General features: G+C 40.8%; 1 protein-coding gene across 7 annotated transcripts in view; it reads left to right on the top strand.

Moving 5' to 3' along the window:
• The first annotated feature begins 2,358 nt into the window (after positions 1 to 2,358).
• SNAPC3 (small nuclear RNA activating complex polypeptide 3) overlaps positions 2,359 to 26,549 on the top strand; it is a 69,697-nt gene continuing 45,506 nt past the window's right edge. For all 7 annotated transcript variants that reach the window (XR_006196189.1, XR_006196190.1, XR_006196191.1 and 4 more), the window contains exons 1-4: positions 2,359 to 2,687; positions 3,417 to 3,494; positions 19,972 to 20,056; positions 24,174 to 24,278. Coding sequence is in view for 2 of the 7 variants with exons in the window: in XM_042914313.1 (XP_042770247.1) it covers positions 2,371 to 2,687; positions 3,417 to 3,494; positions 19,972 to 20,056; positions 24,174 to 24,278 (585 nt within the window). In the remaining 5 variants the exon portion in view is untranslated. The remainder of the gene's footprint in view (positions 2,688 to 3,416; positions 3,495 to 19,971; positions 20,057 to 24,173; positions 24,279 to 26,549) is intronic.

Here is a 26,549-nt window from a genome sequence, read left to right on the forward strand (position 1 = left end):
ATAAAACCCCAGAGGAGGATTCTGCTTGGTGCTAATTGAATAATCTACTCATCCTTGAACGAATCACTGTGGCAGAGTTGGAAGGATTCTATGTTAGGCAGCCCTAGGAGGACCAAAAGGAGTAGGAAGGTCAAGTCTAACGGGTGCCTGGTGGCTCAGTCGGGTAAGCGTCCAATTTGGCTCAGGTCATGATCTCATGGTTTGTGAGTTCGGTTCAAGCCCTGCATCGGGCTCTGTGCTGATGGTTCAGAGCCTGGAGCCTGCTTTGGATTCTATGTCTTCCTCTCTCTCCCTCTCTCTCTCTGCCCCTCCCCTGCTGCGGCACACATCTGCTCTCTGTCTCTCTCTTTCTCTCCCAGAAATAATAAATGGTAACTTAAAAAAAAAAAAAAGAACAGTATACTAAGCAAAAACAACATATGTTTCCTACAACAATATGTAGAGAAATACCAGAGCTCCTGTAAAAAGACATATAACCTAACTAAAAATTGGCAAAAGACTTAGACATTCCTGCAAAGAAGATATACAATTGGTCGGTAAGTACTGAAAAGATGCTCAATATCACTAGGTATGATATGCAAATCAAAACCACGAGATACTACTTCACATCCATTAGGATGGCTACAATAAAAAATCAGATAGTAACAAGTGTTGACAAAGATGTGGAAAAATCTGAATCCTCATACAATATTGGTGGGAATATAAAATGGCAGCCACTATGGAAAATGGGCAATTCTTCACATGGCTATATAGTCACATAGTGACTATATATATATAGAGAGAGAGAGAGAGAGAGAGAAAAGAAAAAATACCTATGAAATAAATGAAAATATACATCACAAAAAACTTGTACATGAATGTTCATAGCAGCATTGTTCATAATAACCAAAATGTAAAAACTTTATATATATATAAATATATATATATATATATATATATAAATATATATATGTATATAAAAATATATATATATATTTAATGTTTATTTTTGGGAGAGTGAGGGAGGGACAGAGAGAGAGGGAGGCAGGATCCTAAGCAGGCCCCATGTGGGCCTTGAACTCATGAGCAGTGAGATCATGACCTGAGCCAAAGTCAGTTGCTTAACCAACTGAGCCACCCAGGTGCCCAGAAACAACTTTTTGTTGGGATAAACAGAATGTGCTTTACCACGCAATGCAATATTATTCAGCCATAAAAAGAAATAGATACATGCTACAATATGGATGGATAAGCCCAGAAAATATTATGCTGAGTGAAAAAAGCTAATCACAAAAGACCACATAAACGTGCCATTTATACTAAATGCCCAGAATCTGTAAATCTATAGAGACAAAGATTGGTGACTGGGTAGGGCTGGAGGAGTTAAGAGGATTGTGGGTGATAGCTCAAAGGTGCAGGGTTTCTTTCCAGAGCGGTGAGTTTATCCTCAAATTGATTATGGTGATGGTTGCACAACTCTGTAAATAGCCTAAAAACCACTGGATGAACATTCAAAATGGGTTAATTATATGATGTGTGAATATATGGTATATCATACTGGTATATGATATATACCAATAAATAACCATCCAGAGCTCCTTGTATATGTCCTGCTGAGTCCTTTGGGGCTTCTGAGCGACGGAGAAAAGTTCCATCTGAAGCTAGACAGTTCCATTCCTGCTTCTATTTCCTAACAGTTAACTCCTTCCTCAACAGTTACGATGGGGCCGATAATCCCTTCCTGGGAAGGTTGTGATTTTCAAAAATATACATTAGAGTTAATAATGTATACAGTATCTGATATACAGTTGACGCTCAATAAACACTATCGTGGTGCGTGGAGCGATGCATGCGTTTATACTCAAGAACATGGGGCCGTTGGGGAGATTTTTAACGACCAGGGTCTGGAGGTCCGGTAGAGTCAGTGGTCTCATCCCTCGCCCCCCAGGTCTCTCAAGCTCTGGGACAGTGAGGCAACAGCGCAGCGCACGAACCCCGGAGTCAAGGAAAAGTCTCGCATCCCGGGGCCAAATACTGCAATGACCGGGGATCGAAGGGCGTACAGAAGCCGCCCTACCTAGCAGAGAGCGACGCCACGTAACCATGGGGGACGGGAATGCAACAACACAGGTGACCCCGGACTGAGAACCCAACCAACAGCTGCTCGTGAATCCGCGAGCGGAGAACAATGCGCTCAGCCCTGAGCGCGGAAGCTCGCGGTGCCGCGCCCGGGGGCGTGCCCGGCCCGGGGCCTGCTGGGAAATGTAGTGTCTGAAGCTGAGCCCACGCAGCCCCGCCGCCCCTCGGACCGAGCCCCGTGCAACTACAAGTCCCATTACGCTCCGCGAAGTCTTGATCGCCCGGCTTTTGCAGGGAAAGGAGTGGGTGAACATGGCTGAAGGCACCCGGATCGGCCCAACGTGCCACGGGATGGGTAGCAGGCAGGACCCCGTCTCCAGCAGTGGGAGCTGCAACTTTCCAGAGTACGAGCTTCCCGAGCTAAATACGCGTGCATTCTATGTGGGCGCTTTCGGGGAGCTGTGGCGTGGCCGGTTGCGCGGGGAAGGGGACTTGTCGCTGAAGGAGCCGCAAGCATCCGCGCTGCCAGGGAGCCAAGGGGTCGCCGAGTGGGGCCAGGAGGATGCTGCGGTGGCCCGGGATCTGGGCTGCAGCTTGGAGGCGGCAGCAGAGCTGCGGACCGTGTGCGGGTGAGTGCGCGGCCGAGGGGCTCTTGTTGCTTGGGGCCAACCTGATTGCAGCCTTGCTACTGCGCTTCCCTGGGACCCACCTTGGGAGGGCCTGTGATTTACTCCCCGGGGTAGAAGGGCCGCCCTTTGAAAGCTTTAAACCTGCTAGAGCTTTCCTGGAACCCTGGGAGATGTCCCGTGATCGGAATGCACAATTTCTGCGAGTTGGAGTGAAGGGACGGGAGAGCTGCAAGAAAGATTAATTCCCCCTCCCCTCCCCCCGTGATTTTTTTTAAGTCCTTGTTAATATAGGAAAGCGGTCAGAGTAACGGGATGTGTACCTGCCATTGACAAGACACTTTGACAATGGAGGAGCTTTAGCAATGATGGGGCTAGAAGGAGAGGAGCGTTAACCAGAGGAGCGTTAAGACCTTGATTCACTGTGGTCCCTTTTGGGGACCTTCCGGGTATGCTATTATGAAAATTTCCCCCCCAAAAGTGGCTTCAATGGGGTGAAAATATAAACGATCTCTTTCTCCATTTAATGGCATTAGCCGCCATATGTCAATCGGCCACGTATCCTTTCTTTATAGAATATCGGCACAGAAATCATTGTCTTGAATTCTGACTTCCTCTGAGCCGCCTGCCGGATTTGATCTGACTTAGTTATTTAATGATATTTTTAGGACACAAACCTGACTCTCTGTGGACAAGATGGGTGATTGCTTTTCCTTTTTGTTTCTGTTTTAGCCTTGATAAATTAAAGTGCCTTGAGGAGGGTGAGGACCCAGAAGTCATCCCAGAGGACACCGACCTAGTGACTTTGGGGTATGGAAGGCTTTACTTTTATTATGTGGTACTTATTTAACTATTTTTTCAACATTATGTTATTGAGAGGTTGAAAGTACCTATAGTTATCACCCCCCCCCCCCCTCCAATTCAACCATTGTTAACATTTGGCTGTCTTTGCTTTAGCTGTGTGTGTTTGAGATACCTGCTGCAAGGCTTTATCTATTGCCGAACTATTCAGTAAGTTATCAGACAGTCATTTATACCTAAATATATCAGCGTATAGCTCCCAAAAGTATCATTCTCCTACGTAATGAGTGGTATTATTACCCTAAGAAAATTAGCAGTAAATAACAACTAATGTCCAGTCCATATTCAGAGTTTTTATTTAAAAAATTAAAAAAAAAATTTTTTTTAATGTTTATTTATTTTTGGAAGAGAAAGAGAGACAGCATGAGAAGGGGAGGGGCAGAGAGAGGGAGACACAGAATCCGAAGCAGGCTCCAGGCTCTGAACTGTAGCACAGAGCCCCGACACAGGGCTCGAACTCACGAATCATGACCTGAGCCGAAGTCAGCTGATTAACCGACTGAGCTACCCAGGTGCCCCTTAAAATTTTTTTTAATGGTTATTTTTGAGAGAGTGAGAGAGAGGGAAGGGGAGGGGAAGAGAGAGAGGAGACAGAGAATCCAAAGTAGGCTCCTCACTGTCAGGGCAGAGCCCATCATGGGGCTGGAACCCACAAACCATGGATCATGACCCGAGCCGAAGTCGGATGCTCAACCGACTTGAGCCAGCCAGGCACCCCAGATTTATGTTTATTTTTAAATGTGTGTAGGGGCACCTGGGTGGCTCAGTCAGTCAGCTCAGGTCATGATCTCGTGGTCTGAGTTTGAGCCCCACATCGTTGAGCCTGGAGCCTGCTTCCTATTCTGTCTCCTTCTGTCTCTGCCCCTCCCCTGCTTGTGCTCTGTCTCTCTCTCTCAAAAATAATGAACATAAATAAATAAATAAATAAATAAATAAATAAATAAATTAAAAAAATGTGTGTTTACAAAGAATGCAGTTAATCTACTTAGATTTCAGTGTAAGTGAAATATGCTGATAGTGTTTTTCAAGCTGTTGTAAAGAACCAGTTATCTTTTGTTTTCAATGTTTAATTTTTGACAAATTCATACTTTTGTAAAATAGGATACCAATGAATTACTAGGAAAGTGGAATGACAAGACAAACATTCTTGTCTGGTTTTTGATCTCAGCTCAGGTCTTGATCTCAGGGTCTTGAGTTCAATCCCTGCGTTGGGCTTCTTGCTGTGTGTGAAGCCTACGGGGGGGGGGGGGGGGGGGAACAACAACCACAAACACAATAAAAGTTTGTGGTTGTTTTTTTTAGACCAAAGTTTATTATTATTATTTTTTGAAGATTTTTAAAAAAGGCTGTCAAAGACAACTTTTCCCAGAAAACTTCCAGGTCATTATGCTTTTTGTTTTGTTTTGTTTTCATTTTTTTAAATATGTCATTGCCTTGAATTTGTTTTTATTGAAGTATAATTGATACACAATGCTTCATTGGTTTCAGGTATAAAGCTTGACAGCCATATATGTTCTATGCTTAAAGTGTGGCCAACGTCTGTCATCACACAAGGCTATTACAATATTATTGACTGTATTCTCTCTGCTGTCCCTTTATCCCCATGATTACTTATTCCACAACTGAAAATTTGTACCTGTCCCTCCCCTTCACCCATTTGTACCCCCCCCCAACCTTTCCTGGCAGCCATCTGTTCTCTGTATTTATGGGGCTGTTTTCTGCTTTTTGTTTGCTTGTTTTGTTTATTAAATTCCACATATAAGTGAAGTTGTATAGTATTTGTCTTCCTCTGTCTGAATTATTTCATTTAGCGTAATACTCTAGGTCTGTCCATGTTGTTGCAAGTGGCAAGATCTCTTTCTTTTCTATGGCTGAGTCATATTCCGTTGTGTAAGTATATCACATCTTCATCCATTCATCTATCCATGGGCACTTGGGATTGCCTCCATATCTTGACTGTAAATAATGCTGTAGTAAATCTAGGGATGCATATATCTTTTGAAATTAGTGTTTTTGTTTTCTTTGGGTGAATACCCAATAGTGGAGTTACTGGATCATATAGTATTTTTCTTTTTTCTTTTCTTTTCTTTTCTTTTCTTTTCTTTTCTTTTCTTTTCTTCCCTTTCCTTCCCTTCCCTTCCCTCCCCTCCCTCCCCTCCCCTCCCCTCCCCTCCCCTTCTAGAACCTTCATACTGTTTTCCACAATGGCTGCACCAGTTAATTGCCACGAACAGTGCACAAAGGTTCCTTTTTCTCTACATCCTTGCCAACACTTTTTATTTCTTGTCTTTTTGATTCTAGCCATTCTGACTGGTGTGAGATGGTATATCATGGTGGTTTGGGATTTTTTTTAATGTTTATTTATTTAAAAAATTTTTTTAATGTTTATTTTTTTGAGAGAGAGAGAAAAAGAGAACGTGAGCAGGGGAGGGGCAGAGAGAGAAGGAGACAGAATCTGAAGCAGACTTCAGGTTCTGAGCCGTCAGCACAGAGGCCAATGTGGGGCTCGAACCCACAAACTGAGATCATGACTTGAGCTGAAATTGGACTCTTAATTGACTGAGCCACCCAGGCATCCCAATGTTTGTTTACTTTTTGAAGGGGGGGGAGGGGCAGTGCGAGAGGAGACACAGGCTCCAGGCTCCTAGCTGTCAGCACAGAACCCGATGCAGGGCTCAAGCCTGAACCAAAGTTGGACCCTTAACCGACTGAGCCACCCAGGCACGCTCATGGTGGTTTTGATTTGTATTTCCCTGATGAGTGATGTTGAACATTGTTGGCCATTAGTATGTCTTCTTTTGAAAAACATCTGTTCAGGCCCTCTGCCATTTTTAATTGGGTTATTTGGCTTTTTTGCTGTTGAGTCGTGTAAGTTCTTTATTTTGGATATTAATGCTTTATTGGATATATCATTTATATCTTCTCCCATTCAGTAGTTTACCTTTTCGTTTATTGATGGTTTTTGTTGCTATGTGAAAACTTTTTGCCTTGGTATAGTCCCAATAGTTTATTTTGGCTTTTGTTTCCCTTGCCTGAGGAGACATCTAGAAAAATATTTAGAGATTAATGTGTGTTTTCTTTTAGGAGTTTCATGGTTTCATGTCTCACATTAAGGTCTTTAATCCATTTGGAGCTTATTTTTGTATGCGGTGTAAGAGAGTGATTTGGTTTCATTCCTTTGCATGTAGCTGTCCGGTTTTTCCCAACACCATTTGTTGAAGAAGACTGTTTTTCCACATGATATATTCTTGCTTCCTTCTTCATAGATTAATTGGCCATATAAGTGCGGGTTTATTTCTGGGCTCTGTATTCTGTTCCATTGGTCTATGTGTCTGTTTTTGTACCAGTATCATACGCATTGATTACTACAGCTTTGTAGTATATCTTGAAATCTGGGATTGTGATACCTCCAGAATTGTTCTTTCTCAAGATTGCTGTGCTGTTTGGGTTTTTTTGGTTCCATACACATTTTTATGTTATTTGTTCTAGTTCTATGAAAAACGCTGTTGATCTCTTGATGGAGATTGCATTGAATCTGTAGGTTGTTTTGAGTAGTAGGGATATTTTACCTATATTAATTCTTCCAGTCCATGAGCATGCAGTATCTTCCCATTTCTTTGTGTTATCTTCAGTTTCTTTCATCAGTGTTTTGTAGTTTTCAGAGTACAGGTCTTTCACCTCCTTGGTTAAGTCTATTCCTTACTATTTTATTCTTTTTGATGCAATTGTAAATGGAATTCTTTAAAAAGTTTCTCTTTCTGCTACTTTATTATTACTGTATAGAAATGCAGCTGATTACTATATAATAATTTTGTATCCTGCAACTTTATTAAATTCATTTATTACTTCCAGTGTTGCTAAATGCTTACTCTCGGAAAAAAAATGCTTACTCTCGTTGTCTGTACTGATTGGATTACAGATAGCTGTCAGATCAGTGCTGGTCTGCCAGTCACACTTTATACTGCGCTGTGATAACACTAGAGAAAATGTGTGTGTAATAGTGACATTTATCATTTTCCAGTTTGTAGCCCACTTCCTTCACACCACATCATCTTTCTGTAACCTTGATCCTACCCTTCCTGTTGTCCCCCTTGACCATTTAGTCAGGCGTTTCGACTCCACCCTGGTTTCTTTTATAATATCAGCCAAATCTGTTTGCCTAATCGCCATGGCTAGTGTTTACATTAGCGATGCTTGGAGCACTATGAAAGCCTCCCACCTCTCCTGGGCCCAGTTTTTCTCCTTTTGATTTATTCATCATGCTACCACCCGAGCATGCTCATCTGCTATGGACTTTTCAATGGCTGTCCCTCTTCTCTGCGACATAGTTCAGATTCCTTAGACACATGAAGCCTTCCACCTATAGTCCAAATCTGCCTTTCAACCACTGTCTCTTTCAAATGGCTCAGGACGCACTTGGCCCCTCTCCCATCTAAAACTCCATTTATTTTGGCCCTAAGATGCCTTTCCACATGACTACAACTTCTCTCTCTTCCTTGGGAAATAGATGTACTTCTAATATCCGGAGCTCTTCTTGTAACATTCCTAAAGTTTCTGAAGGGTCTTCTAGAGTCCAGACTCTTTCATCTATGTATTGCCCTTAAGCCTATCGTGTTGTTTTGCTTCCGTTGGTGCTCTCTATTGTTGGTTGATGCGTTGGAGTTTTCTGAGTTGCACATCTGGTTGTGCCTCTCTTAAAACCTTTCAGTTTCTCTTAGGCAAAAGTCTTGAATTATTCATTGGCTCACAGGGCATCTATCTTGCTAATGTTTTCAGCTGTATCTCTGCAATGCTTCAACTACACTCCAGTTTGTGGTTCAGTTCCTGGAATGTGCTCTCACTCCAGGCCTTTGCCTAGAACATTCACTTCTTATCGTTCTGGTCTTGCTGACTTCTACTCATCCTTCAAGTCTTAACCAAAGGACTGTGGACTCCCATTTAGGTCCCCTTTGATGCTCATGTAGCCCCCTGTACTTCTGTATTTTTTAAAAAGTATTTATTTATTTATTTTTTTTTTTTTTAAATTTTTTTTTTTTTAATGTTTATTTATTTTTGAGACAGAGAGAGATCATGAACAGGGGAGGGGCAGAGAGAGAGGGAGACACAGAATCTGAAACAGGCTCCAGGCTCTGAGCTGTCAGCACAGAGCCCGACGCGGGGCTCAAACTCACAGACCGCGAGATCGTGACCTGAGCCGAAGTCGGCCGCTTAACCGACTGAGCCACCCAGGCGCCCCAAAAAGTATTTATTTTTGAGAGACAGTGTGAGTGAGGGGGCAGAGAGACAGGGAGACAGAAGACCTGGAGTGGCATTTTCGCTGACAACACAGAGCCTGATGCAGAGCTCCAATTCACAAACATGAGATCACGATCTGAGCCAAAGTTGGACGCCCAACTGACAAAGCCACCCAGGTGTCGCTTCTTCCCTATTGAAAAACTCATCAAACTTATGATACACTTGTTTAATTTTCTGTCTTCCTAGCTAGACTTACTTAAAATTTCCATAAACTGTGTCTGTTGCCCACACTGCCGTATCCCCAGTTCCCAGAACTTTGGCACATAATAGGGAGTCAGTAGATATTTGTAGAGTGAGTAGAATGAATGAAATGTTCATAAAGCTGTGAAAGTAGTTTTAGGCAAATGGCTGAAAAAAGATTGCTACAAAGCAAACTTCTTTACTGTATTAAAAAAAAATTTTAACATTGATTTATTTTTGGGACATAGATAGAGCATGAATGGGGAGGAGCAGAGAGAGAGGGAGACACAGAACTCGATGCAGGCTCCAGGTTCTGAGCTGTCAGCACAGAGCCCAACGCAGGGCTCGAACCCACAAAACATGATATCATGACCTGAGCCAAAGTCAGACACTTAACCGACTGAGCCACCCAGGTGCCCCATGCTATATTTAATAACATACCAGTTGGCTTATTTTTTTTTTAACTTTTTTAAAAATTTTATTTTAAATTTTTTAAAATTTACATCCAGATTAGCATACAGTGCAACAATGATTTCAGGAGTAGATTCCTTAGTGCCCCTTACCCGTTTAGCCCATCCCCCCTCCCACAACCCCTCCGGTAACCCTCTGTTCTCTATATTTATGAGTCTCTTCTGTTTTGTCTCCCTCCCTGTTTTTATATTATTTTTGTTTCCCTTCCCTTATGTTCATCTGTTTTGTCTCTTAAAGTCCGCATATGAGTGAAGCCATATGATTTTTGTCTTTCTCTGACTAATTTCACTTAGCATAATACCTCCAGTTCCATCCACATAGTTGCAAATGGCAAGATATCATTCTTTTTGGTTGCCGAGTAATACTCCATTGTATATATATACCACATCTTCTTTATCCATTCATCCATCGATAGACATTGGGCTCTTTCCATACTTTGGCTATTGTTGATAGTGCTGCTATAAACATGGGGGTGCATGTGTCCCTTCAAAACAGCATACCTGTATCCCATGGATAAATGCCTCGTAGGGTAGTTCTGTTTTTAACTTTTTGAGGAACCTCCATACTGTTTATTGTACCAGTTGGCTTATGATGATTTTATTAAGCCATGTTGAATAGTAATTTTCCGATTATTTTACACATTGCTTCACCTAGCTGTTTTGTATTACTAAATCAACTGATTCTCCCCGGTTGTCTTCTAGTCCCTTCCATAGGAAATGTAGGAGAATTTTATGTATAATCTAATGTAAAAGGAGTCAGTACAGCATTACTCTGCTGGGATTATTTATGTGTACTTTTTTTTTTTTTTTAACGTTTATTTATTTTTGAGACAGAGAGAGATAGAGCATGAATGGGGTGGGTCAGAGAGAGAGGGAGACACAGAATCTGAAACAGGCTCCAGGCTCTGAGCTGTCAGCATAGAGCCCAACGCGGGACCCAAACCCACGAACTGCGAGATCGTGACCTGAGCTGAAGTCGGACGCTTAGCCGACTGAGCCACCCAGGCGCCCCTCTTTATGTGTACTTTGAATGAAACTTTTATTTACTTATTTGTTTATTAAATATTTTATTTATTTTTTGAGAGAGAGAGAACGAGCACGTGGGCAAGAGAGTGAGGGGCAGAGAGAGAGAGAGAGAGAGAGAGAATCCCAGGAGGGGCAGAGACACAGCGAGAGAGGGAGAGAGAGAAGCAGAGCTTATGCTCACCTGAGGTGGGGCTTGAGCTCACCCGATATGGGACTTGAACTCATGAACTGTGACATCAGGTCCTAAGCCGAAGTCAGATGCTTAACAACTGAGCCACGCAGGTACCCCGAAACTATTGTACTTAAAATATAATATTGGGGCGCCTGGGTGGCCCAGTCAGTTGGGCACCCGACTGTTGGTTTTGGCTCAGGTCATGGTCTCATGGTTTGTCAGTTCAAGCCCCATGTTGGGCTCTGTGCTGACAGTGCAGAGCCTGCTTGGAATTATCTCTCTCTCTTTCTCTCTCTCTCTGTGCTCCTCCGCTTGTTCTCTCTCTCTCTCTCAAAAACAAACTTTAAAAAATAAATAAAAAATAAATAAAATATAAGTAATATTAACCTTAACAGTACTGCAAGTAAATTAGACTTGTGCCAAAAGTTAAAATCTGTATCTTTATGCTTCCTTTTTCTCTAAGCTGTCCTTTCTTCTCTCCACCAGTAACTTCAAAACAAAAATAAAAACAAAACCTGATTACATGGCATAAAATAAATACATTTTATTATGGCATAAAATGAATCGAATTCTAGCACCTTCTTTGCCCTAATAAAGGAGTTACTGGGTTCATTTTATGCCTGTGAGGAGAACAAAAGTCACTTGGAAGAGATTGATTCTCCTTTGATACATGCTACCGTGTTTATACTAAGCTAAATAACTTGGCATCAGCATTTTTCAAATTTTTTAACTGCTTAAAGATTTTAATTCCTAGAAATAGTACAGGTAATTGCTACATGGGTACTAGTGAAACTTAATCTGTCACCCCAAAAGCTTCAACAATACTACTTTTAAGAAAACAGCAGTTTCATTTAGTCTGCCCATCCCTGTCACTTTGCTAGGCAACAAAGCACTGCTCAGTGCGCCATAAAGGATTGAAAGGGGAAACTTTAGCGTCCTGCAAGAAAAAGAGAACCACAGAATTGAAGGACTCTTAAGCCTGTCACCAAAATAGAAACAAACAAAAAAACACTTTTAATTTACCTGGACTTTGTTAGAGTGACAGAAAAGAGTACCATTAAACTAGGAATCTTGTAAACCCCTTCCCCACAACTAACACAGAATGAATAAGAAGAAATAAAATCCATAGGGAATTTATTGCAGAAAATCAGGAAACATCTGTTTTTACAAATCCACTGAGGAAATCTCTCCCCTTCTCCCAGAAAATAACTAAGAAACTATGAGTCTTGGGGCGCCTGGGTGGCGCAGTCGGTTAAGCGTCTGACTTCAGCCAGGTCACGATCTCACGGTCCGTGAGTTCGAGCCCCGCGTCGGGCTCTGGGCTGATGGCTCAGAGCCTGGAGCCTGTTTCCGATTCTGTGTCTCCCTCTCTCTCTGTCCCTCCCCCATTCATGCTCTGTCTCTCTCTGTCCCAAAAATAAAATAAACGTTGAAAAAAAAAAAAAAAAAAAAAAGAAACTATGAGTCTACATTCCAGACAAAATTGAATATGCTAAAACAAGCATTTGAGGGTGTGAAAACACCTTAAATCTGAAATTTTATTTTATTTTATTTTGTTTAATTTTAGAGAGAGAACATGCACACAAGCAGGGAGGGGGTGGGGGGTAGGGAGAGAGAGAGAGAGAGAGAGAGAGAGAGAGAGAGAGAGAGAGAATCTTAAGCAGTCTCCATGCTCAGCACAGAGCCTGATGCGGCACTCTATCCCACAACCCTGGGATCATGACCTGAGCTGAAATCAAGGGTTGGACATTCAACCGACTGAGCCTCTCAGATGGCCCTGGAATTTCAAAACTAAGAACAGAAATGATGAGAAAAAGAGGAATGGGGAAAAAAATTGATGGAATTTGGAAAATGGAAGAGAAAGACAAAATTATCTTAAATGAATTATGAAATAACTAAAACAGAATAGATGCTAATGAAAATTTACTAAGAGGCGACGAAGAAAGACATGAATACAGTTAGAATGAAGTGATGTAAAGAAAGAAATGAGTGAGAGAAAGTAGTGGGAATGGAAAACAGACAAGGAAGACAAAATACATTCATATTATATGAGTCCCTCAAGAGAAAAAACAAAACAATTGAACAAAATTAATACTTAATATAACCCAAAAGGAATTTCCAGAATTGGAAAAAAATCTGAATCTACAAATTAAGAGGGTTCACTGGGTATCTGGGAAAATTAGCCCAGAATTATCAATTCTGAGGCATATCCTAATAAAACTATTAGATTTCAGAGATAAAGGTAAAACCATTAACGCTTCTAGGCAAAAAGAACACATAACGCACAAAGGTGAAAGAATTAGAATGACATGAATTTTACAAAGAAGACAGCAGCTGAGCAGGATTTTTTTAAAAGCTCAGTGAAAGGATTTTCTATCCAGTTGAAATGTCCTTCCATATTGAAGCTGTAGAAAAAGAATTGTAATGTACAAAATCTTGGGTAATTACTCACCCACCAGCCATTTCTGAGGAATATACTAAAGGATGAACTTCGTCCAACCGAATGATGAGTGGGAAATTTTCACCAGAGGACTGATAGAGGAAGGATACAGGCAGAAGGCTAATGTACAAGTGTTGTATGTTGTAACAGATTAGAAGATTGTAGCTAAAACAATGGGATAAGAAAAGAGGAAGAAGATGATGTGTAGGCAGTAGGTGGATTTTAAAAAATACTGATGAAAAACTTGACAAATTTAGTAAAATATTAAATAAGGCAATGGGTAACGAAGGGTGTTAAAATATATGTAAGTACAGAGGTAACCACTGGAACAAAAATAAGTGCCAAACCCTCCTCAATTTTTAAAAAACAGACAAGGTGGGGCGCCTGGGTGGCTCAGTCGGTTGAGCGTCCGACTTCGGCTCAGGTCATGATCTCACAGTCCGTGAGTTCGAGCCCCGCGTCAGGCTCTGTGCTGACAGCTCAGAGCTTGGAGCCTGTTTCAGATTCTGTGTCTCCCTCTCTCTCTGACCCTCCCCCGTTCATGCTCTCTCTCTGTCTCAAAAATAAATAAATATTAAAAAAATAATAATAAAAAAATAAAATAAAATAAAAAACAGACAAGCAAAAATACACATCTCCCAATGAACACAACAGCTAATATCATAAAATACATATAAGTAGAAAATGTGATATAATTGAAACCAAAAGCATCAGTTCTCTACAACCTGTTAAAAGGGGTTTAGACTTGGCTCACAAAACAAAAACCTTGTGGAGACAAAGACATATGTAAAATAAAGTGATTCAGAGAAAAATAAAGGATTGGACAAAAATACTACAGATAAATGAAAAGAAAAATTGAACAGGTGTAGCTGTTCTGATACAAGGCAAATTCAGTTCAAGCCCTAACACATTAAATATGACAAAGGACACTTGGTTTTTTTTCTTTAATGTTTATTTTTGAGAGAGGGCACGTGAGCCGGGGAGGGGCAGAGAGAGAGGGACACAGGATCTGAAGCAGGCTCTAGCCTGCTGTCAGCACAGAGCCCAAGGACGTGGGGCTTGAACCCACAAACCATGAGATCATGACCTGAGCTGAAGTCAGGGGCTTAACCGACTGAGCCACCCAGGCGCTCCAACAAAGGACACTTCTTAATGCTATAAGCCACAAACTCCAATTAAGATAGGATACTTACGAAATATATATTCACAAATATATGTATGTATACACACATATCAAATAATACAGCAATCAGGGGCATCTGGGTGGCTCAGTTGGTTAAGTGTTTGCCTTTTGATTTTGGCTCAGGTCATGAGATCATGGTTCTTGAGTTTGAGCCCCACATCAGGCTGTGTGCTGGCAGCGCGGAGCCTGCTTTGGATTCTCTGTCTTTCTCCCTCTCTCTGCCTCTCCCGTGTTCATGCTGTCTCTGTCTCTCTGAAAATAAATTTAAACTTTAAAAATACTAAGAAAAAAATAATACAGCAATCAACTGTATAGAACAAAACCATAGGAGATGCAAAATGCATAGTTAAACACACTAACAATAGGACACTTTAATAACAAATGGTAAAAAAAAAAAAAAAAAGAAAAGCTCTCAACAACATAATAGGCTGTATTTTATGCAGATCTGTACTTAAAATTTATAACCTGATAGGAAAAGACAACGTCGCGTACTCAAAAAAGTTGTTTATATATTAGATCACAAAGAAAACATCAGTAACATCCATAAAGTCGAAATTTTACTGTAAACAACACTTTTATAGCAACATAACAAAACTAGAGCTTACTAACAAAAACAAAAATCAGGCCAGCCTACCTGGGAATTAAAATTTAGTTAGTTAGTTAGTTAGTTATGGGATAGCACAAGTGGGGAAGGGGCATTGGAAGGGGACTAGAGGATCTGAAGCGGGCTCAGCACTGACAGGCTGACAGCAGCAAGCCTGATGTGGGGCTTGAACTGTTGGACTATGAGATCATGACCTGAGCTGAAGTTGGATGCTCAACTGACTGAGCCACCCATGTGCTACCCACCAAATTGTTTTTGTGTTTGTTTATTTTTGAGAGAGAGAGAAGAGAGACAGAGGATCCAAGCCTGATGCAGTGCTTGAACTCATGAATTGTGAGATCATGACCTGAGACGAAATCAAGAGTCAGACCCCCTACCTGGAAATTTTAAAACTTTCATTAAATACACGCATGCCTTGGAGATCTTGTGGGGCAATTCCAGACCACCACAATAAAGCAAACATTGCAATAAAGCGAGTCAAATGAATTTTTTTGGTTTCCCAGTGCATATCAAAGTTATATTTACACTATAGTCTATTAAGTGTGCAGTAGTTTAATGTCTAAAAAAGTACCTATTTCAAGTAAATACCTATTGGTAAAAAAATGCTAAAATTTGAGCTTTCAGCAAGTTGTAATCACTGATGACAGATCACCATAACAAATATTATAATAATGAAAAAGTTTGAAATATTAGAGGGATAAGAGTAGATAAAGAAGAAACACTAACTGTATCTGCCAGTGATACAATAGTATACCTGAAAAATTTGAAAGAAATCAATGCTAAAACAAAGAAACAAGAAAAACAAGAATTTAGTATAAGAGCAGGATACAAAATTGATAATTATAAAAAAATAGCATTCATATATACAAACAATTAGGGGACATAATGATGGAGAAAATCCCATTTATAATAGTCAAAAAGAAGACTAAATATGTAGGAATAAATTTACAAGAAATGTGTAAAAGGTAAGGAAATTTTTAAAACATTCTGGGAAGATTTGGAAAAAGACTTAAACATTGAAAGATGTCCTCTTTTGGATAGGAATACTAAACATTATCATGATAACAGTTATTTATTTTTTAAATGCTTTGACCTCTGCAATGGCAGTAAAGATTTTAATTTGAAACTACAGGTTTCACCTATAAAGCTGAATTTAGCAACAAGACAAAAAATTAAATAATTTGGTAAATGCAGTGCTTTAAAAAAATTTTTAATGTTTATTCATTTTTGAGAGACAGAGTGTGAGCGGCAGAGGGAGGACAGAGACCGAGGGAGACACAGAATCCAAAGTAGGCTCCAGGCTCTGAGCTGTCAGCACAGAGCCCGATGTGGGGCTCGAACCACGAACCGTGAGATTATGACCTGAGCCGAAGTCTGACACTTAACCAACTGAGCCACCCAGGCGCCCTGAAAAATATTTATATTCATAATTAGAGAAATGCAAATTAAAATGACAATATTTTTTCTCACCAATCAGACTGGCACACATTTAAAAATATGTATTCTTTTGATGAGGCCATGTAGAAATGGGCATTTTTGTACATTGCTGATGGAAATGCACAAGCCTTCTCTAGGGCAATTTGGGAATGTGTAACACAAAAGACATAGGTGCTTACCTTGTGACCCAAGCGATCCTACTTTTAAGCAGTCTCTACTGGAACTACACCTCCAACAGTGTGAAAATACAATATGTACAGGGTTATTTATTGTTTGTTTATATTGTTGCATTGTTTGTAATTGCAAAATATTAGAAATGCCCTAAATATATACATAGGAGAGTGTTGAACAAACCATAGGACATCCATACAGTTAAGTGTTGTGCAGCTATACTAAAGGCTGAGGAAGGGTAAATTGATAGCATAGTTTCTAGGAGATACTGTTACATGAAAAAAGCAAAGCCCCATGGGACGCCTGGGTGGCTCAGTAGGTGAAGCTCAGGTCATGATCTCACAGTTCATGAGATTAAGCCCTGAGTTGGGGCTCTGCACTGATAGGATCCTGCTTGGGATTCCCTCTCTTCTCTCTCTCTCTCTGCCCCCCCCCCCCCCCCCCCCGCACATGTGCTCTCTCTTGGTCTCTCTCTCAAATAAACTTTATTTAAAAAAAAAACAAAAAGTCCCAATGCATATGCCACCTTTTATGTAAAAACTCAGTTTGCCAGGTATCAGTTTGTTGGCTCTCATCTATAAACTTGCCTTTTTTTTGCCTTCTCTGTAAAAATGGGCCTTGGCCCTTATCCTTGGCCAACTGGCACATTGTTAAGCTTTGTCAATAAAAGTGCAGAAGAGACTTTGCAAGAGGGAAGGGTTTTGCTTCCTGGGCCACTGATCAGGGCACACAGCACCTGGCTGTCGGTAGCTCCCATTGCCCAGCAGGGTTCCCTGCCCCTCCACCCCCCTTCATGTTTCCCCTGTGCAGCTCCTCTTCCTACCCTGCATTTCCAGCAGTTCTGCTGCTGGAGCACCATAGCAACTTTCTCTGCCCTTCAGGGAGTCACAGCCATGGCCTCTTTAACAAACTGTGGATCTCAGTCCTGCGGGGAGAAAAGGAAGACTTCTTGGGCACTCTGTCTCAGCCCAGAGGACAGGATGCTCCTTATATATGCTATGCCTATATTCTACAGTTCTTTACTTCTTATTTACTAATCACTACTCTAATCATCTGTTAAAGTTAATACTTCCTTAGATTAAGCTTTCTCTGTTCTAATTACCGTGTAGGTTTTTTTCCTCCTAAATTGAACTCTGATAGAAAAAGAATTTTTTTTTTTTTGAAAGAGGGAGGGTGAGTGGGGGAGGGGAGAGAGGGAGGGAGAGAGGGAGACAGAGAATCCCAAGCAGGCTGCACTGTCACTTCGGAGCCCGATGTTGGGCCAAACTCACAAACTGTGAGATCATGACCTGAGCTGAAACCAAGAGTCGGATACTTAACTGACTGAGCCACCCAGGTGCCCCACAAAATTTAAGAAAATACACAGATATTTGCTTATTTGAGCAAAACAAATGGAAAGCATAAACCACAACTGTAGAGATTGGTTGCCTACAAGGGGTGGGTGGGAAAGGGGTGGGAAGTAAGGAAGGAATGGGAACAAGTTAGTAGGGATGAGGAGGGAATGGTGCTTCTTCGGGTGTGTGTGTGTATAAACACATTATATGTATCTATAAGTCTGACCGTTAGGACCATAGTGAGGTTTCACCTATCCTTTACCCCTCTCCAAAGCAATCAATTAAAACCAGCCAGGATGTGAGTTATTTGGGGGGACCCAAAATAGAGCACAAAAAGTAGCAAATGACGCTGTGTCACAGATAACAACACTGAAGAGAATGAGGAAGAAAGAACTAACCTAAGTCCTGCAGAAGCCTAGCTTGATTCAGTGTTGCAAGGCTAAAAACAAAAAGTACTGTTCATGACTTAGTGGTTCTGAAACTGTGTTTTCTAGGCTTGAACAAATAAGTGAATTAATTAATGGGTAACAGGAGCCAGGTTTCTCACCCGTGGAGAAAGAAGTTACAAGGAAAGGTTGAGGGCTAAAATGAGCCCTCTGAGTTTTGTTTGAGATTAGAGTGTCGGTATAAACTCACGGTTAAATATATACCAGATAGAAAAATACAGAAATGCAGATGTTTGTACACCAGTTAGAAAAATACAGAAATGCAGATGTTTGTACATGCGTGGGATAATACACATCTGCATGTTTTCTGCCTCTCTCCGCTGAGAGGTTTGGAAGCACTGAGGGCAGTGGCATTGTAAACACCCAGGGCTGAGACCGGGAAATACAGGGTGAGCCTTGAGCATCTTACGGTGCTAGAAAGTAAGGAAATGCTCAAAAAAAGGGTGAGGGTTTGTGGAAAGAACGGGAGCCAACTTGAAGGAGCTCCTGATGGCCACAGTTTGATCAGCAGAGTAATTTAGATATTAGTTAACTAGGTACTAACCTACGGAATGAAACAAATATGAGTTCGTGTTAATATAAATGACCAAATAAATGGGAGAAAAGAGACCAGTCTTTCTCATAATGCCAGTGAATAAATGTAGAAGGAGGGAAATAGAGAATCACCACGAGGCATATTCCACAGTAATATATGTGCAGACAAAATTTTTAAAAATTTTTTTAACATTTATTTATTATTGAGAGAGAGAGACAGAGAGACAGAGACAGAGCATGAGCAGGGGAGGGGCAGAGAGAGCAGGAGACACAGAATCCAAAGCAGGCTCCAGGCTCTGAGCTGTCAGCACAGAGCCCGACACGGGGCTCAAACTCACAAACTGCAAGATCATGACCTGAGCTGAAGTCGGTCGCTAACCAACTGAGCCACCCAGGCGCCCCAGACAAAATCTCCTTTTGAATGCTAAAATTCCTGGGTGAAAGTTCTAGGAGAAACAAGATTTGCATGGTTTCAAAGGATCTCCCCCTAAATACTCAGCAACTGCAAAGGAAAATAAAGTATCTTTTTAGCGTAGGAATCGGGCAGACAGGAACCTAACCAAGGGCAGCCTCACCAGTAACAAGACATGTTAATATCGACACCATGAACTTCTTAGTGTGATACCGTGAGGACGTGATTCTTGTGGTATTCTTGCCCCAAAATGTACAACCTTACTCTAATTGTGAGTAGACAGCAGTCAGTGCGAATTGAAGGATATTCTACAAAGTAACTGAGCGGTGCTCTTCAGAAGTGTCAAGATTATGAACGGCAAGGAAAACAGGAACTGCAGCCACCTGGAGGGAAAGGAGAAGCAAGAAATGCAACGCAGTGTCCTACAGAGGATCCTGGCGGCGGAAAAAAGGCATCACGTTTAAAAATTTGTGAAATTCGAAAAAGACTTACAGTTAATAATGCTGTATTAATGTTAATTTTCTGATCTTGACAATTACTCTCTGATCATATAAGGCATTAGCATAGGGAAACCTAGTGAGAGGTGTAGGGGACTCTCTGTACTAATTTGACAGCTTCTCTTTAAGTCTGACATTACTTCAAAATAAAAGTTGAGTATTGAAGATACCTTGGAAGACTCAGTAAAGAATATTGAAGTTTGATTTTTCTTGTGTCTCTGGCAGGGTTAGAAAGAGGCTTCTGGAACAGCGGGAAGAAACCATAACGATAGATCGGGTTTGCAGGCAAGAAACCTTTGCTTACGAGATGGTAAGAGTCTCCTCTTTTGCACCTTTTCCCGTGAAACAATGAACTGTGTCATTAGGCGTTAGTGGTATCTCCGTGGTGGCTTTCTATTGGATATGCTTAGTTGAAAACAAACTGGAGAAACCTCGTTGGGACTGGGAACTGGTAGGAGAAACAGACCCATACCTGGGTCTTTCAGATCTCTGCCTTTATTTTTGCTTTTAGCTTAGTCTTGCTCTGTGTGTTAGGCTAACTTCATGCCTTTTCATCACCCTATTCCTGATAACTTTTGTTCTGCTCCGGATTTTGATTTCACCGCATTCTTCCTTAATCTACCAGCTCTTAATGTAAACCGTCAGAAAAATTTAAGATGCGGAGTAGTGAGGAATTAAGTGTTAGTAGACATGATGGTTTTATTCAGTACATATTATTGAGGACCTACTGTGTGTCAAATGCTGTGTTGGGCACATTATAGTACATAAGGGCATCTGTTTTCTCTCCCATGTATATTTTTATTGTAAAATTTGAGTAACATAAACCTTACTATTTTTTTTTAAATTTTTTTTTTTTAACATTTATTTATTTTTGAGACAGAGAGAGAGCATGAACACAGAAGGGTCAGAGAGAGGGAGACACAGAATCTGAAACAGGCTCCAGGCTTTGAGCTGTCAGCACAGAGCCCGACGCGGGGCTTGAACTTACGGACCGTGAGATCATGACCTGAGCCGAAGTCAGCTGCTTACCCGACTGAGCCACCCAGGCGCCCCTAAACCTTACTATTTAACCATTTTCGAATGTTCAATTTAAGTGACATTAAATACATTCACTGTGTTGGGTATCTCTTACTATTTCTAGAACTTTTTCATCACCTCAAACAGAAATTCTATACTGAGCAAGGAACTCCCCATTTTCCTTTCCCCCAGCCCTGAACCTTTATTCTACTTTCTGTGTCTGTGAATTTGCCTATTCTAGATACCTCATATGAGTGGGATCATGCAATATTTGTCCTTTTGTGTTCAGCATATTTTACTTAGTATATTGATTCAAAGGTTTATCTGTGTGTTATAGGTATCAGGACTTCATTTCTTTTTTTTTGACTGAATAGTAGTCCATTGTATGGCTATACCACTTTTTTTTAATCTGTTCATCCTTTTTTAAGTTTATTTATTTATTTTTGAGAGAGAGCACAAGTGTGCGTGAGCAGAAGAGGGGGAGAGAGGGAGAGGAAGAGGGGGAGAGAGAGAGAGAGAGAGAGAGAGAGAGAGAGAGAGAGAGAAAATCCCAAGCAGGCTTCTTGCCATCATCACAGAGCCCATAGCAGGGCTTGATATCATGAGCCTCAAGCCCATGACCTGAGCTGAAATCAAGAGTCAGATGCTCAACCGACTGTGTCACGCAGGTGCCCCCATCTGTTTATCTTTTGATGGACATTTGGCATATTTCCACTTCTTAGCTATTATAATAATGCTGCTGTGAACATGAATATACAGGTATCTGTTTGAGTCCATTTTCATTTCTTTTCAGTACATACCTGGGAGTGGAATTGCTCAGTCATAAGGTAATTCTAGGCTTAACATTTTGAGGGACCACCAAACTGTTTTCCAAAGCAGCTGCATTGTTTTACATTCCCACCAGCAATGCACAAAGATTCTAGTTTCTCCACATCCTCTTTAGCATTTGTTATTTTCTGGGTGTTTTGTTTTGTTTTGTTTTGTTTTGTTTTGTTGAGAGTAGCCATCCTAGTGGACCTAAAGTGGTATCTCATTATGGTTATGCATTTCCCAGGTGATAGGTGATGTTCAGCATCTTTTTATGTGCTTGTTGGCTCTCTATGTATCTTCATTGGAGAATGTCTATTCAAGTCCTTCACTAGTTTTTTAATTGGGTTGTTTCTTTTTTTATTTTTAATTTTTTTTTTTTTTTATGTTTATTTATTTTTGAGAGAGACAGAGACAGAATGTGAGTGGGTTAGGGGCAGAGAGAGAAGGAGACACAGAAGCAGAAGCAGGCTCCAGGCTCCGAACTGTCAGCACAGAGCCCGACGTGGGGCTCGAACTCACGAGCTGTGAGATCATGACCCGAGCCGAAGTCGGACACTCAACTGACTGAGCCACCCAGGCGCCCCGATTGGGTTGTTTCTTTATTGTTGAGTTGTAAGAGTTCTTTGCATATTCTGGATACTAGACCCTTACCATATGTGTGATTTTAAAAATATTTTCTCCCATTCTACAGGTTGTCTTTTCACTCTCTAGATAGTGCCCTCTGATACGCAAAAGTTTTAAAATTTGATTAAGTGTGGGCACCTGGGTGGCTCAGTCATTAAGCATCTGATTTCAGGTCATGATCTTGCTTGCGGTTCGTGAGTTCGAGTCCCACATCGGGTGAGCATGAACCCCACTTCGGGTGGGCTCGAGCCCGCATCAGGTGAACATGAGTCCCACTTCGGGTGAGCCCTACTTCTCTTTCTCTCTCTCTCTCTTTCTCTTTAGCATTTCTATATGGCAAGTCTACTAGCAATGAACTCCTTCATCTTTCTTTTTTTTTTAATCTGAAAATGTCCTTAATTTTTCTTTCATTATTGAAGGATATTTGCCAGGTATAGAATTCTTGCTTAATGGTTTTTGTTTTCCTTTCTCTCTCTCTCTCTCTCTCTCTCTCATGTTTTAAAATATGTTGTCCTACTCCCTTATCTCCATGGTTTCTGTGAGAAAATACCTGTTAATCTTACTGAGGAACCTGATTTCCGTTAGTTGTTTGGGGTTTCTTTTAGCTTATTGAGTGCATTTAAAAGACTGTTGATTTAACATTTTTGACCAGTAATTTCAATATCTGGGCTTCCTCAAGGATGGTTTTTGTCAGATTCCTTTTTTTTCTTTGAATGTGACATATTTTCTTGTTTTGTGTGTGTGTGTGTGCTTTATAAGTTTTTATGGGTACCTGGACATTCTGAGTGTAATTTTTTACTTGTTGAGGGTCGGAGCTATCTATGACTTTTCCAAACTTTTCTCAATGTGTGTATTCCTTGTTGTGTGTGTTTATGGATATTTCTGTTTCATTACCTCTGTGGGCAGCCAGTGACCTGTTGAAGATTTCCTTAAATGTCTGCCTCCACAAATGGGGAGGAAAAAGGCCCTGTCTCTAAATGTTCTAGTAGCCGCTGCTGTGGGAAGCCACTGCTGGCAGGAGGCTCAACACCAAGGCTAGTGTGGGCATCAGGCCATCACCAGACCAACCAAAACACCTAGTTTTGGGAGAACAGGGTCCCCACACCTTGTCATATGACATCAGCCATCTGTTCCAGGAACACGGGCCACTATTTCCACACCTGCAGTGGAGCTAAGGAATGGGGATGGGAGCTGGTTTGTACCCTGTGCTTACTTGTGAAAGATCAGTGGCTTGTTTTCTCATCAGACGCTTCCCTGGTGGATGTAACTGACCGATCACTTTCCAGAGTTCCAAAATAGTTAATTCCAGTCTCTCTCCATCTTATTGGTTGCTTTGGTGGAAGGACTGACCCCCAGAGCTGCCTACTATGCCATTTTGTTTAACATCACTCCCTCTTATTTTTGTACGTGTACTTATTTTTGTACTTCTTAACTAGTCCACCCTGGTGGCCTCTATTCTGTAGTTACTGCACACACATAATAGAGGGTGTAAGGTATTAAAGATGTGATAATGTTGTAAAAAGCAAGATAGTGTTGGTTTTAGAGCTAAATAGACGTGTATTTGCATCTTAACTTGCTGATTTACCGTGATTAAATCTGAACCTCGGTGCATAATCTGTCAAATAAGCGTTCATAGTGATATGAGAGGGGGTATGTAAAAGTGTTAGCAACTGTAAATGCCAGTGTTGTACCAACATTCGTCGATCGCTCCTGTTTTATCATCAGTGGTTAAGCACTTAGTGCCAAACATTGTCAGATGCTTTATGTACACACTCCCAGCAATACTTCTATAAATTGAGTATTTTCTGGTTTTTTACAGAAGAGGAAACTAAAGCCTAGAGAGATTTTTAACAATTTTCTTAAAGTAAAATTAAGAGTCAGACTCAGGGCCGTCTGATAGCTGTTGTTCCATACTGCCTCTTACCTATGTCACAGTGTCTGATTTTTAAGGTCTCTTACTCGTTTTTCTCCTTCAGGAGTCACATGCCATAGGAAAAAAGCCTGAAAACCCAGCAGACATGGTTGAAGAAGGGGAGCTTATCCTATCTGTGAATATCTTGTACCCCGTTATATTTCATAAGGTCAGTAGTAAAATCTTTTGAATTTTGCAGATAATATGGTTGACTTTTGTCAAAGGGTTTCATTATTTGAAGAGTCACAATCCTCAGGGCTCAAAATAAATGAAACATATGCTGCTTTATCTGACATCCTGCCTATATCCTTGGTTTCTTGTTTTAATAAGAATTATCATAAATAAGGTCAAATTTCAAATAATCTCTTAAGAGGATTACAGTTATAACACTGGAATGTATACCTAATTGCTGCACTGGAAGCAACTGAAAGTATATGCAAATCTTCAGTGATTCTAATTATATGAATTATTGAGGGGGTTGTTTTTTTAGTTTTGTGTTTTCTTTCTTAAAATTTTTGTAGTATCAGAATACAAACGTTTACTAGGTTTTAGTAGTAAGCACACGAGATGTATTTGGGTAGAAAGCTGTGAAGTTTTGACTTTTTTGTGACCATAGTAGGCAAGTGAGCCAAGGACACTGGTGGAATATGACCAGGGATCTTGGCTAAGGACGATGGTGTGAGTCTCCTTTCTGATTTCTGGAGTTTTGAGTTACCTCTTTTTAATTTTCTTTCTTTATTTGTTTTTAAAATTACATCCGGGGCGCCTGGGTGGCTCAGTCGGTTAAGCATCCAACTTCAGCTCAGGTCACGATCTCACAGTCTGTGAGTTCGAGCCCCGCGTCGGGCTCTGGGCTGATGGCTCAGAGCCTGGAGCCTGCTTCCGATTCTGTGTCTCCCTCTCTCTCTGCCCCTCCCCCATTCATGCTCTGTCTCTCTCTGTCTCAAAAATAAATTAAAAAAAAAAAAAAAGTTAAAAAAAAAAATTACATCCAAGTTAGGTAGCATATAGTGCCTTAATGATTTCAGTAGTAGATTCCAGTAGATTCCTGTCCCTGTGTATAACACCTAGTGCTCATCCCAACAAGTGTGTTCCTTAATGCCCCTTGCCCATTTAGCCCATCCCCCCCACCACAACCCCTCCAGCAACCCTCAGTTTGTTCTCTAAGAGTCTCTTGTGTTTTGTCCCTTCCTTGTTTTTATATTATTTTTGCTTCCCTTCCCTTATATTCATCTGTTTCGTGTCTTAGATTCCATATACGAGTGAAGTCATATGATAATTGACTTTCTCTAATTTCGCTTAGCATAATACACTCTCATTCCATCCACCTTGTTGCAAATGGCGAGATTTCATTCTTTTTGATTTCTCAGTAATACTCCATTGTATATATATATATATATATACCATATCTTCTTTATCCATTCATCTGTCAATGGACATTTGGGCTCTTTCCATACTTTGGCTATTGTCAATAGCGCTGCTATAAACATTGGGGTGCATGTGCCATTTTGAAACAGCACACTTGTATCCTTTGGATAAATACCTAGTAGTGCCATTGCTGGGTTGTAGGGTAGTTCTGTTTTTAATTTTTTGAGGAACCTCCATCCTGTTTTCCAGAGTGGCTGCATCAGTTTGCATTCCCACCAACAAATCAAAAGAGATCCTCTTTCTCCACATCCTGGCCAACATCTGTTGTTGCCTGAGTTGTTGATGTTAGTCATTCTGACAGGTGTGAGGTTGTATCTCATGGTGGTTTTCATTTGTATTTCCCTGATGATGAGTGATAAGCATTTTTTCATGTGTCTGTTAGCCATCTGGATGTCTTCTTTGGAAAAGTGTCTGTTCGTGTCTTTTGCCCTATCTTCACAGGATTATTTGTTTTTGGGGTGTTGACTTTGAGAAGTTCTCTATAGATTTTGAATACTGACCCTTTATCTGATAAGTCATTTGCAAATATCTTCTCTCATTCCATCGGTTGCCTTTTAGTTTTGCTGAATGTTTCCTTTGCGTGCAGAAGATTTTTATCTTGATGAGGTCCCATTAGTTCATTTTTGCTTTTGTTTCCCTTGCCTCCAGAGATGTGTTGAGTAAGAAGTTTCTGCGGACTAAGTCAAAGAGATTTTTGCCTGTTTTCTCCTCTAGGATTTTGATGGCTTCTTGTCTTACATTTAGGTCTTTCATCCATTTTGTAAGAAAGTGGTTCAGGTGCATTCTTCTGCGTTCCCAGCACCATTTGCTGAAGAGACTGTCTTTATTCCTTTGGATATTCTGTTCTGCTTTGTCAAACATTGTGGCCGTATGTTTGTGGCTCCATTTCAGGGTTTTCTATTCTGTTCCATTGATCTATATGTCTGTTTTTGTGCCAGTACCATTCTGTCTTGATGATTACAGCTTTGTAATACATCTTGAAGTCCAGTATTGTGATGCTTCCAGCTTTGGT

The sequence above is a fragment of the Panthera leo genome, chromosome D4 (genome assembly GCF_018350215.1).
Source record: "Panthera leo isolate Ple1 chromosome D4, P.leo_Ple1_pat1.1, whole genome shotgun sequence".
Classification (NCBI taxonomy): Eukaryota; Metazoa; Chordata; class Mammalia; order Carnivora; family Felidae; genus Panthera; species Panthera leo.